The sequence below is a fragment of the Melopsittacus undulatus genome, chromosome 9 (assembly GCF_012275295.1).
Source record: "Melopsittacus undulatus isolate bMelUnd1 chromosome 9, bMelUnd1.mat.Z, whole genome shotgun sequence".
NCBI classification, from domain to species: domain Eukaryota; kingdom Metazoa; phylum Chordata; class Aves; order Psittaciformes; family Psittaculidae; genus Melopsittacus; species Melopsittacus undulatus.
The window spans coordinates 43993551-44007684 of NC_047535.1; the positions used below are offsets into that span (position 1 = coordinate 43993551).

The 14134-nt window shown below is 36.0% G+C and overlaps 1 protein-coding gene across 1 annotated transcript in view; it reads right to left on the minus strand.

Annotated features, from left to right (window-relative positions):
• Positions 1-14134, minus strand: part of ERC2 (ELKS/RAB6-interacting/CAST family member 2) — a 339531-nt gene that overhangs the window by 188137 nt on the left and 137260 nt on the right. The window contains exon 7 of the mRNA XM_031046076.2: positions 10261-10428. Within this exon, the coding sequence (XP_030901936.2) occupies positions 10261-10428 (168 nt within the window). The remainder of the gene's footprint in view (positions 1-10260; positions 10429-14134) is intronic.

Here is a 14134-nt window from a genome sequence, read left to right on the forward strand (position 1 = left end):
ATGGCATGAACTGGTTCATTCTGCTGCCCTGCCTGCAGCTAGCTGTTTATGAGGTGGCTTCTCTTCTCTTTCCCCAAAGTTCGAATGATTTACAGGGACTCATAGAAGGTGTTGCAATTCATACATTCCAAGGCAGAGGATGAATTATATTACATTACATAAAATGACAGTGTACAAAACTCAGGAACAATTCAAGAGCGCTAACAATCGCTTAACATGTAAAATGTCATGCAAGAAATCATGTTTTGTAAATCCAACACAAGGTACAAGACTAGCTCCCACGGACAGTTCACAGGGATGATCCCTTTTGCAACTAAATTATCCAATTCCTGTTTTCTATTACCTTCACATGTAGTCTAAATTCTATACTTTGAAGCTGTTCACATTTGTTCAGCTGCTTACCATCACATCTGCCTCTGACATGCAAAACATTTCAAACTCTCAAAAGCCATGGATTATTTCTTTTAAAATAAACATTCAAATCAAACTATTTATGGCTCCCAGGACAGCCACAACAAGAATACAGATTTAACCATAGTGATGGTAAATACCATACAGATTTAACCATGGATTAAGATTTTTGGATAGGTCACAGCAGGTATTTCACTCAAATCTAAAATGCAATTTTACATACTCTTAGTACTCTCTATCAACAAATAGCTGCTTTAAGAAGAGGTTACAGATTCACGTGTACCTTTAGCAGCTTCTCACCCACAGTCAAGATCAGCAGTATGCACTACAGAGAACACTGCCCAGAAGTTCCTGTGGTGTACAGTCACTCTGGGATGGCATTAAACACAGAGCAGTAAAGGCAGGCTCCAGACTCTGTGCCTGTCTGGAGACATGAACGGATATTTCTCCTGTCATATCAAGGCATCTTTTAGGCAATAAATACAGTGGGCCTGATTTTTCTCCCGGATAAATAAGATTTTACAGTGGCATAATTACCGCTAGTAAATTTACTGCAGATTTATTCCTACGTGAATGGCAAATAGACCCAGTACTTCTTTCATAGATAAAAGATTATGCAATACTATGTAATTTTTCTTTTTAGTTTCCAAGAACTGCTTTACTCCATTCTCTTTATTTCACTTTGATCTCAACACTGTGCCTAGCTAGGTGTTAAAAATTAAAGTCAGGTGCGCTAGAAGGAAATGAATTAGATTCAGATTCCATTCTAAAGCTGGATTTATTCTACTTGTATTCAAACACACCACTGCTGATTCTGCCACCAAGAAATACATATTACTTGGAAATAAGAAAATTATCAAAGCAATGGGACCAAACTGGCACCACTAGCTCTGGCTACATCTGGTAACACTAATATGAAGGGAGAAGCATGAAGATAACAATTCTCATTTATTATTACCATTAAACTTATCTCCATGTGTACTTTTAAGGCTTTGAATTTCATGATTTCATAAAACCAGTAAGAGCTCCACTCAAAGGTGAGGGGTGGTGCTTTTCCAAAAGTGATAAAATACCCAATTTACTAAGGTATTAGAGTCTCTAGTACAGACTGCTCTGTCAGATGGACAGCAATGGAATACTACCAGGGAAGCTGCCAATGTCAAGGAGCTCTAGCAATGTATAAATTAAGGTGTTTGATTCTATACCAATAAAAGGGTAGGAATCTAATATACTGCAAAATTGGTAAAAAACAACTGCCAATGTATATGTGTACTTTTTATATTTATTAGGAAATGTTTCTTTTTATTTCCAGATACAACAAACTTGGATATACATTCAGTCAAGTTACAGATCAGCTGTAACTACGTATCCTAGCAAGGAGATGAACAAGAGCAATGGGATGTACTTTCTTATTTCAGGATAATGTCAGGATGGTTTATCACATTATCAAGTTATTTAATCACTACTTGCCCAATATTTCATGCATTATACTATGAAAAAATATTAATCTCAGTCAAAATTTGCTTAAAGTCATAAATGAGATGTACAATTTCTGAATCACTCAAGATTTAAAAGCATTCCATAAAGCTATGACATGCAACTTTCTAGCAATTTTTAGCTAAAATATGTTAAAAAGGAATAAGGTTCATTAACAAAAACCTAGTAGCAACACATCTGAAACAGTGTACTATAACCATGATACAGAATTATACAAACTATTCATTTAGGATTAAACTTTATCATTATTCTTTACATATAGGTAATTTCAGTAAACTTTGAACTGTTTCTGAGACTCAGTGTTAACACACCAAATTCCAGTAGGAATGATGCATCAGTTCAAAGGGAAACAAAAAAATAATACACACATATTTTGTTAGCTCAGTTATTTAAATAAAATTCTCACTTTACCTGAGCAGCAATTACAGCATTAACAAATATCTCCCAAGTTCATAGCATCAACAGTTTTTCCTGCTATGCACAAAGCATTAAAAAGTATATATAGCTTCTTCAAATACACTAGGCCTGACAGGATGCACAGGTCCCAGCCTCACAATGGATAATGTTGAAGGTGACAACTTATGTCATATAAAGGTATGAATTATACATCTCTACCAATATTGGTGTCACCACAGTTATGCCATGTAACAAAATATGAGGTACAGAATAAAACACTATTGCTTTAGTTAAACTATTACTTAGCAACATAGTCCCAGCTTTTCACCTTATATATTCTCAAGCTAGAGCTATGCTTTTTACATACATGTATTTATTCTACTACAAAATACATCTTAAACGGTAATCTAATCCAGTGTATCTACATTTTGGAGTACTTCCTATATTCAGTTACCACATCAACAGAGAAATGCCTGCTGATTCACAGGCAGGTGTAGCATGTTCCTATGAATCCTCCTTCTCAATGTCTGTCAGTTAGAAAAGGTGAGAAGCCACCCAACCTCCTTCCTCCCTATCACAAATCAGCCACCTGGAGCATGGAGCTTTAAAGAGCTTTCAAGAAAAAGGTTAGCATATAAACAAGACATGCAAGCCTTTGGGGTTTGTGCACAACTTTGATCCATAGAGTGCATTTTGAAGGATCTGATTTTGTGTCATTTAAATCAGTTGTCAAGGATTAAATGGTAAACAGCTGGCAGGTATAAAACCAGCCCAATCTGTCATATTGAGACAGGGAATAGCCGTACTGCCACTCAAAGGTGCAGTAGTCAGAGCAGTGAGTCACATGAACACACACTCTCCTCACAGTCAGCAGCATTCTCCCTTATCATTTTCAATTCCAGTCAGCAGATTTCTATTACATTTCTTGGAAGACTAATTCACAAAAAACAAAACTAAAACATTTCTTCTCTTATCAATTCTGATTCTCCCTCATTCTTTTTCAGATACATATTTAGTCTTCCATTTGCCTAAATAATTCCTTTGTGTTCTTCTGTACCTCCCAAGTATGACAGCTTCTACTTTATTTTCGCCCAGTCACACTGTACATACTTTAGCTCTTTCACACTTCAAAAGATATTTCCTTTAACTCTATTGAAAAGAAAATACTACTCTTCAATTCCCAGGATGTGAGTTGGCTGCTTTCTCAGCACGAATAAAACTTGGGATTTCATTTAAAGATGACTTCATTAATTAGTATTGACATTTCAGAGCCAAATGGCAGTTTCCTTCCTCGCCAGTAGCACTGCTGTCACACTAGCAGTATGAAACCCTTATGTAAGTATCTCATTAAGTTCAGTCCTACTTTGCAAATGGCATATTGTTTTTAAGGGCACTTCTGTATTCATGTATAACCTGAGGCTTGAACTATTCAAATCTCTACATTTGAGCTGTGTGTAAAGAGCCCTCTCAAAACTAGCAAGCATATTTGATCTGTAATAACTTATATGATTTACACTTAAGGATTTATCTTTTAAAGACTGAATACAAGTGATCTATGCATACAAAATTTCTACTTCCAAAACAGTGATCTTTTTTCTCTCTCATATATTGTACTACATAATTTAGAACTTACAACTGCCTCCTTTCTATACATATAACTACATTTAGAAAGTTAATACTGTATGTATTGTATCATACTACTGTGCTAGAAACTACATAAACATGAATATATGACAGCATCTCTTCAAAGCACTTATTTCTTATTTCAGCCTATTTCTTCAAATAGCTAGTACTTTTTTCCCCTTTTGCTAACAATCTCTCACCCTACAGCTCCCAAATGAATTCAATCATATATCCAAAACGCTCAGATTTGTGGCATACAAAAGCAGCCAAATTTAACCTTTAGGATATTAAAATACAACTAGGATTTGCAAACATGCAAGCATGTTATCATTGGTACATGACACAGACTAGTTTGACCCACTGCAGTTTGACTCTGTTTCTTTAAAAACTGCATACATGTTGTTTCGTGTAATATTTTCTGACAAGTGAAGCTCATTCCAAAGATAGATGCTTCCCCCTCCAACTGGTGGAATAATTACACTAAACTAAGATAGGATTGTCATTTCAGATGCTAATAGTGAAACCTAGTGACACTTGTGAATTCCTCCAAACAGCTGGTATTGAACATATCCAGCCTTTGCCAGCTGCCATTGATAAAGAGACCAGCTTAGACATGACTCTTAACACCAGGACAAGGTACAGTCAATATTCACCATCTTTTGTAATGTACTACACAAACCAAAAGTTGCCATAGCAGCTTTGAAACACAGAAACTTTCATGTTACACCAGAATGTCTCCCTAATTGTTAACACTGGTAATCTGCAGTCAGAACATTGATCTGTTCTACAGGATGAGTTAGTTCAGAATTTGTTGTTACACTTCAGAAACACAGCAGAACTCTGAATTCGTAACTGTGAAACCCCAGTTCACCTAACAGCCCACTTATAATGGCCCAATAGAATTTGAAATGTTAATAACAGCCTTCATTGTGCCACCATGACCCCTTCGTGGATCACAAAAATGTGCTCCCAACTGATTAACCATGAAAAGAAAACTTCAAAGGCATCTTCTATTAACAGTGTGCTTGCACTTTCTACTTGTTGAGATTAAATGAAAGAAGCTGGTCTCTTAGGTCTTCCTGGACAAATCTGGATTCTGAAGTTTCGATCTCAGCAGTATTCTTAGGCAGAATTCCTGCATCAAGCAATAATACTGATGCAAATCTCTAAGTACAAGAGTAGGACTCATTTGCTTACATTAGTATATTCCTAACCTGACCATAGGCAAATTTCCTCATTTTTAGAAGACAGCTAACAGTAATGCATACAATTGATTACACAACACTGTTTAATTTAACATAAACTGGACAACATCACCTAGTGTGCACAGTCCAGCCACTCCAAGTACAGATTCCAATTATTACATGAGAGCTAAGGCTTTATGACATTTCCTACAGATGCTAATTAGCTGGTATGTTAGGGCCCTTAGTCATGTAGCACTTCATCAATCACAAAGCTTAAACTATTAAAGATGGAAACTGTAACATTTTACATGAAAAGTTATGTTGCAAGTCAAACTAGAATATTATATTAGCCCCCTTTACATGGTGTTCTTTTATAATAGTCCTCACAAAAGAATTTCCACAAGCTGTTGTCCTAATATGATCCAGGTCTACATCCTCTACACTGTTCTTGTCTCAACAGCTACTGTTTTCAACACTGAGACTCATACTTCATAGTATATAACTGTTTCTTAAAATACCTACAGATTCCTAGAGCACAAAACATACCAGGAATAGCCACTGTATGAAAGAAAACAATCGGGAGGAAAAAGGGACACAAAAGAATCATCATCCACTTCAGCACTTCTTTCCTTCAGCCTACAACTTGGCCATATCCATAGAACTTGCACGTTCTGGTAAGAAATACATAAAGATTTCTGAGGTCTGCCCCTCTGCATGCTGAACTGACAGATATGAGGTGTAAGACTAGCTTTGCCAGGTTAAACAAGGCTATTAAAACAGCATACCCAACTTTACTGGCACTAAAATGGAACACTGGTGCCAAAGATTCTAAAAGAAAGAAATATTAAGTAATATTGCACCTCTGACATTGACATAAGTTTATTATTACTCCATGCCAATCTACCTTGATCCAAATCCTCTGAATGCATGCTGTTCCAGTGCTGGGCCTCCCTTAAGCCTGCAAATTACACTGAATAGTGTACCAACTTCTCTATTTTGTCAAAAATTACACCAAAACCACTGCATGGGAGGACAATGCATCACTAGATAATTATCTGCCCATTACTTTTCTCTGCAATATCTTGCCTTATGCTTGTTCCTATGCCAGTCTGTGGGGTTCACCAGCTGTTTTGTTGCCACTGGTTTTATTTCTTCCACACCTTTGATAGGGAGCCCTCAACAGAACCTGTCCTGTCATCCAAGTATAACAGATATCCAGAAAAAAGGAGAAACTACTCCACCTTTGAAAGGGAACTTCTTTAGGTTTGCTTTGGTCTCCTTTGTATTTTTCAACATGGCAGATAAGAGTAGTATTCACAAGAGAAAGAGCATTGAATTAGAAATTGCATCTTTCCAAGTGACATATTCCTTCCTTCTCAGGTTCAGGTTATTACTGACAGAACTATTTTTAAGCACTATATACAAATACTTCCTTCTTCAATTACTTGAATACAGCCATTAAAACAAATATTATTTTAGGCTGAGTAAAGCACTTCAGGCTGAGTGGAGAGAGATGTAGCCATTTATCTTGCATCAATAAAGGCACTAAAATCACTGGTTATTCACAGATTCTCATATCAAAAGTGAATCATAGAATCATAGAATAGTTAGGATTGGAAAGGACCTTAAGATCATCCAGTTCCAACCCCTCTGCCATGGGCAGGGACACCTCACACTAAACCATGTCACCCAAGGCTTCATCCAACCTGGCCTTGAACACTGCCAGGGATGGAGCATTCACAACCTCCCTGGGCAACCCATTCCAGTGCCTCAGCACCCTCACAGGAAAGAATTTCTTCCTTATATCTAATATAAACTTTCCCTGTTTAAGTTTCAACCCGTTACCCCTTGTCCTATCACTACAGTCCCTAATGAATAGTCCACCCCCAGCATCCCTATAGGCCCCCTTCAGATACTGGAAGGCTGCTATAAGGTCTCCATACAGCCTTCTCCAGGCTAAAAATATGCAGACACAAAATTTTGCCCTGTATAATAAAAAAACATGTAGACAAGCATTATAATATTACAATCAGAGAATCCAGTGACTAGCAAGAACTAGATGCAAAACTAAACGCAATTCCTTCACTTTCAGAAGGGTTTTCATACAGTTAAGACAGAAGGCAGGACAATCCACTAGAAGAAGGCCCAGTAATTGTTCCACCTCCTAATTCTCTATGAAACAGCCTATGTTGCTTTCCACCCACTGAATTCTCCACATATATACGCATGATGGGAACAAATTAACTTCTGAACACACCACACACAAATTTCTGGCTGCCATCCTTTGAAGCAAAAACAATAGTGGAAGAAATGGACAAAAGGTCAGAAGGAGAAAATGGGCAAAAACTGGAAGAATGCAAGAGATGTGCAATCCAGCAAGGAGTAAAAATAAAAGCCTAATTAGATTCAAGTAAAGGATAAAATTACTGCATTCAATACATACATATATATATACTGAATACTTTTCTATCAAATTTTTTCTTCTATATGCTTGCTATTGGAAATATATGTTGTCAAAACTAGAAAGAAAAGAAGGACATTGGACAATCTTAACCTAAAAGCACAGCATCCACCACTGGATTATCTGAAAATCCCAGCGACTGTTCAAAACCATTACAATAAGAATACTACAGCACTAGGAATTACTACTACATACAGCCCAACATAGCTCTGAAATAACACACACGTCTGAATGAATAACCTGCTTATGGATAAAAAAGAGCTGTGCTCTCTTTGCCTTTGACAGAACATAAAAGCTCTGTGAGGTATGAATGTCCTAGGACACATAACTTCATGCAGTGAGGATAAAGTTATCTAGAACAGAAATGCACAAAGCCAGGAAAGCTTTTTGATAAAAGGTCTACAGGCACCAAACATCTTCCTTTCTACATGCAAGTATCATGGTCCAGAGATATGATTGCATCTGGTGCCAAGGACACTGGCATGCTCAAGGAGGATAACCGTGGGAGGTCAGGATCTAATAAGTGCTGCCAAAATGAAGTTGAACACTTGGGTTATTATATTTTTAGGTATATTACTATTTTTCTTCCAGATTAATTTAAAAACCTCGATCTCCATTGGTGACATACAGGATTTTTTACTCCAGAATTGTACACCAGACACATGAGAAGTAAACAGTGAGAGCATCCTTCAGTGTGTCACACTCTGGATTTACTTAAATAACAGCAAAAAGTAGAGCAGGACAGTATTTTAATCCATTCTTTCTCTAGCTAAATTATCTGCGAGTGAATTTATCTCTAAACTACACTGGAAGTGTGGCACAAGTAAAAGCTGAAAATATGACCTAAGGGTAATGTAAAAATGTATTTTCCGAATATGTTATTTTCCTATAATCAAAATCTGATATTATCATTCTGGGGCATGCTAACATCTACATATTAAGACTTTGTGGTTATTAAATATGTGTCAGAGAAGCAAATTGACACATAACATTTACATGATGGAAATAACTATTTTTACTTTTAAGTAATCATCGGAATGCATTTTTCTCTATATAAACCTAGTATTTAGTCCATAACAGAAAAACCTGAACTTAGAAAGTCCTGATGAAGCATATTTACCAGAATAAAAGCCTAAAAAACCTAAGAAACCAGTTTAGTGCTAACTCTGATTTTGCACCTAATAGTTAGCAGGATTTATTTATCACATTGTATACTAGAACTCACAATGCTGTAACATGTATTTATGATTTGGTGAAAATAGATAGTGCAGTTTAAGACTGATTATTTTCATTAAGAAACAGGTGCAAAAGAGGCAAGACCATCTGCAAGCCCCAATTAAACAGCCATAATGTAGTAAAACCAGAAACAACAGATCACACTGAATATTACTGTGCACACAGCCATGACAGAGTGCTGACAGCTCTGTGATAAGTTACATTCATCCCCCAATTTAGATCACTAAATCCACATTCCTCGAACTGATCCATTTCCTCAAGATATAAATACAAGACAAACTGCACATTGTTGGTGTGTTTAGGGGCTTTTTAGAATACAAACCATAAGAAAAGATGCATTCTTTTCTTCAGAACTGTCAAGTGATGTCCAAAACTAATGACATTCAGGACAGGGTAAAGGGCTTGAATTTTCCTATCTTTACATCATGAGCACTGCTAACAAGGCAAACATTCAGAATTAAGATTAAAGATACTGAAGTTTTGATAGGCCTTATTTCCTAGTCCTAAAAAGCAGTCTCCTCAGTTTCTGGAAAATAAGGACTTGGCTTTTTAAAGACTGTATTTAACCAATTGCAGACATAAGCAGAGCTGGACCATGTGAACCCTATATGAATCCTGGAGAAAACACAGTAATATGAACTACCTACATAATAATAGAGAGTAAGGAGCAGACATTCTTTTGGGTGGCTGTGAGGGGAAGGGGAGAAGTAATAGTAAAATGTATGTGATGCAAGAACTGTTCCTCCATTTATCTGTATGCTCACAAGTGCATCTACATACAATAGTGATACAAATGAGTGTGAGAAAAAGGCTATGATAAATAAACACCCACACTCTACTACTGTATGCAGAACACTTGCAGAGCTTTCTTTCCAGGAAATTCTCTTCCCACCCCCACATGGAAACTATAATGATTAAATCAAACTTCCCAAACACAGTAAATGTAATTAGCTAAATTTGTGGAAAGTTAGAAATAAGGCTAATAAGGCTTTTCAGAGTGACCCTTCTTAACATCTTTAGCTCGCAGGAAAATTAGATAACTAACTTAAATTAGAAGTCTTTAAAGAAGAAAAAGCGGTATCCTAATCTTTGAGCAGTCCCACACATTTTATTTACATTACTTGGAAAGAGAAGTAATCAGTGTTAGTAAGGATAACAGAATCCCTCACTTTGAGAAATAACAAGTTTTGTCAGAATTTTTAGGACTTTCATTTAGTTCAAATAATTTTGTGGAAACTATGCAACCTAATGTTTTTGTGACATAATATGATTAAGATATAATACTATAGAAATGATCCCATGGGAAAGAGCTGCTTGAACAGAAACAGTTACAGAACTACTTGATTATTATAGACTTATTCCTTCAATTTTTAACATATTAAAATGAATATGGTATAAGAAATAAATATGCCTCCAAAGTTTTACAGTGCAGCCTTTCATCAGTGCTCTTACCTTTTTCTGCAGGACATTAATTTTTCTTTCTTTCACTTCCAACATGTCCTTCATATCTCTAATCTCTCCAGCCAAGGTTCCTTTCTCTTCTGTGAGGTCTTGAAGTTGCTTTGTTTTTTTATTCAGAAAGGTTTCTTTCTCTTCCAATCGTAATCGCAAGGCATCAACCTATAGGGAGTAAACCAAACATGTTTTGGTTTTAAAATGGTCACTAATGTATTTTATTTAATTTCATTAATTACCCTTTTTTTGCCATTTAACAAAGGTTTTGGAGGTTTTTTCTGTGTAGATTTTCCAACTTCATCTACGAGTAAAAGATTATTTTATTTGTTAAAATGGAATAAAAAAATGAAAGCACTTCTAGCACTAAAGCATGAATGAAGAAAAAGTAGAATAGTCAAAATATGAAACAGCAGTAAAAAAGTCATAACATGCATAAAGGACTCAAAAAGAAAACCACCTTGACCTATGAAATATATAACTCATTGAAAATAATGTTCTGTATTTACTTTGCCCATTTAAAGCCATGAAGCTGGCTGTCAGATACCACAATCACTACAAAGGTTTGAGCACAGATCATCAATCTAGAAAGATAATTGAACAAATACACGGCAAATAAGGAAATTATAAGGTTCTTCACTTTTCTCCATTGTATATTGCATATGCCTCTCAACAAATGGGCCTTACTATATTTTGCTGTAATAAGCACAAATCCCTGTCAACCAAAATAAGGGATATCCTAAGGATTTTACTAATGTCTTACTAAAGAACCTCACCGAAGTGCTATGCATTTCATAACGTTTTTTTCCTTTAGAAACCCTAAAATCAAACAGATTTTAAAAAGGAAAAAGAAAATCAATTGCATTCTAACAGGCCAGAAGGTGTATGGAGCCTCAACTTTCTCACTTCTTTCTTTGTAGAAGCTCAAGCATGCAATTTGATTGTTCTCCTAACACAATTCAAACAGTTCCCAAATTACAGTCAAGCGAATGCTTGCTGGTGGTCTGGAAAAAATCCGTAGATCACTTGATACTGGTTACTATTTGTATACAGTTGTTTCTATAAACAGCTCTACTTCTAAATGGCAATTAGAAGCTTGGGTACTCATAAAAGCATTTGTAAACAAGGAGGAAAAATAGCTGACTCTACTATGGGGGTGGGGGGAAACAGCAACCACATTCAAGGATAGCAGCATAAATATTATCAAAAACAAGAAAAACTTTTTGTGAAGCAAAGGAAAAAGTGGAAAGGAAAAGGAAAATCTAAATCACAGGTACCTGTTCAACTAAATGGAGGAAGAAGGAACTGCCTTTTGGGGGACTACAATCAAGAAACTGGAACGTATACACAATGCAGACAGACAGACATAGAATCATAGAATAGTTAGGATTGGAAAGGACCTCAAGATCATCTAGTTCCAACCCCCCTGCCATGGGCAGGGACACCTCACACTAAACCACAGCAGCAGGCATATGAACACAGATCCATAGAGAAACATACAAAAAATGTCAAGATAGGGGAAGGAACAAAGAGCCTGACAGCAAAGCAGGTTTTTCAAGTAGATTTAACAATCCTAATTCACAGCTTCAAGTTTCTAGTACCTTTATTAATAATACCATTCTACATAAGCAGTGCCTGAAGCAGTTACCACAAGGTGAGGTCTAATTCCAAAAGGAAGACTTACTCTTCACACCGTGAAGAGGAAAGGAAGCAGTCACTACCAGGATGCTCACTGATTCAGATACAGACAATTGGCTCTCAATAAATTTCAAACAGATATTCAAAGTATATCACTCATCACTGCTTCCTTAATCTAAAATACAACAATAGACTGGAATAAAGCAAACGCTTAAGCTGCCTTACAATGATGTGATGGTGACATGGAGGTGAATTTTACCTTTTGGTACAATTGCAAGCTGGAAAGTTAAGTTTTGCAAGTTCTAAGGGTGCAGCTTTTTATATAGTAGAAAAGATCAAGAAAATTAGGAATTAATACTGTAATAATTCAAGAATATAAAGATCCTGACTGTAGAATGTAAAGAGTTCAAATTATGATGCATGTAATCTTTGCTGACCTTGATAATAAGCAAAGTGAAAAATTAAATATTTCATTGCAATTGAAAAAACAAATACTATTATTCCTACAAGAATGTTTAAAAATAAGCATATGAAAGGGTGTGTTAAGTTGAATAGATAAATAGAGAAGAATCGTAAAAAGGGTGAGGAGGAATAGAAATTAAACTGAACTAGAACGTGTATCTCTAGTTTAAAATGTTTATCTGTCTCTTTGTTTAATCTAAAATATGCTGTGGGGGTAAGGGGCAGAACTTCGTTCATTCACTAATGCCAAAGAAAGAATTACCCATCACGTAAATTCTACACTTAATACCTTTGTAATAAAAGGCAGCTTTGTAATAAGACAGTAGACATCACAGTTCATTAAGGCAACTGAATATGTTTGGTTTCAATCATAAGTATTTCAAGAGTTGCACTTTGCATGTATTGGTTCCTTCAGGGACCACTTCCACTAAATCATACCTGTTTCCACATTCTGGTTCAGAAATGCAGTTACAAATTAATCACTGAGCAGCTCATGGGCAACACAGAATATACTAGATGGAAATATGTGGGGGTAAAAAAACCAAATGTCATCATATCTCAAGTTTTTAAAGACCAAAAGATGGGGGTTTCTTGTTTGTTTTAATGAGAGTCTCATATTATTGAAGGCTAGTGTGCAAATAAAATAATGCAAAAACCCATGAAATTTTGCCAGCACTTTTAAACATCGTACAATATCAACAAAACCAACTCAGTGTTAAGCATTATGGATTCAATTCTGCATTCATTGTGCAGCCTCAAACTCCCAAATTCAAGCCTGGGGTATGGAAATCAAGTAGTCTATTCTGAGTGAAATACTCTGTTTTTCTAGAAGACTCGTTAACACATCAAAACAAGTCCAGGAGATATTAAAACTACTGCCATAGACCTACTGCTACATTTGCCATTCTATTCCACCCAGAGAGAGAAAGACATATAGATAGCATGCAGCTCAGAAAGCACACGAAGGTGGCAGCACAGGCATGGAGAACCTTTGCAAGGTTTGCAAACCATTACAATAACATTATAATTTCATGCAAAGTAGAAGATAAAGAGAGTGCAATCATTTGATATTACAAAGATGGATTTCCCTGAAAAGAGGCCGTTCTTCTGATGCTGTTTTCTTCTGCAGCTCTGAAACCTTGAGGTGTTCACATTAGGTGGACCCACACAGGCTTGTTTTGGCTGCAAGGTAAGCCATTGAGAAGACAAGGCTTGGACTGGAAATATATGATGGGGCAGTCTAGAGTAATTATCCATCTAAAGAGAGCTGCAGGAAGTCAGACAAGTGAGAAATTTTAGATTCACTAATCCAAATTCCAAACATACAAATGTTAGAAAATAGAGAACAAGGGTTTAAAGTTTATGTTACATAGAAATTCTAATGTATTACAAATAAATTTATAATGAAAAGATAGATGCAAGTAACTGAAAGGGCATAATGTTAGTTTAGCATGTTTAAGTTCTGCAGTTTGACTACTCAGAAAGGATCATCTCCATCAAGCACTTATTTTCCTAGTTGATTAGAATATTAGTTCAGTACAAAACAATCAGCAAATTTATTTTACTTATATCCCGAGTTTTGTAATGTTAAATTTATCCAAAGCAGAAGTCCTTGCAATGCCATTTTAAAACTTGGTTTGGGACCAATTTAGATGATCTATTGGATCTCGAAATGCATGTTCTCCCTGTTCTTAAAATGGCTCATTGCTTTTCTATACACTGGAGCGGGGAGGGAGTGAGAGAGGAATTCTATTGGATTTATTTCATTTTTAAG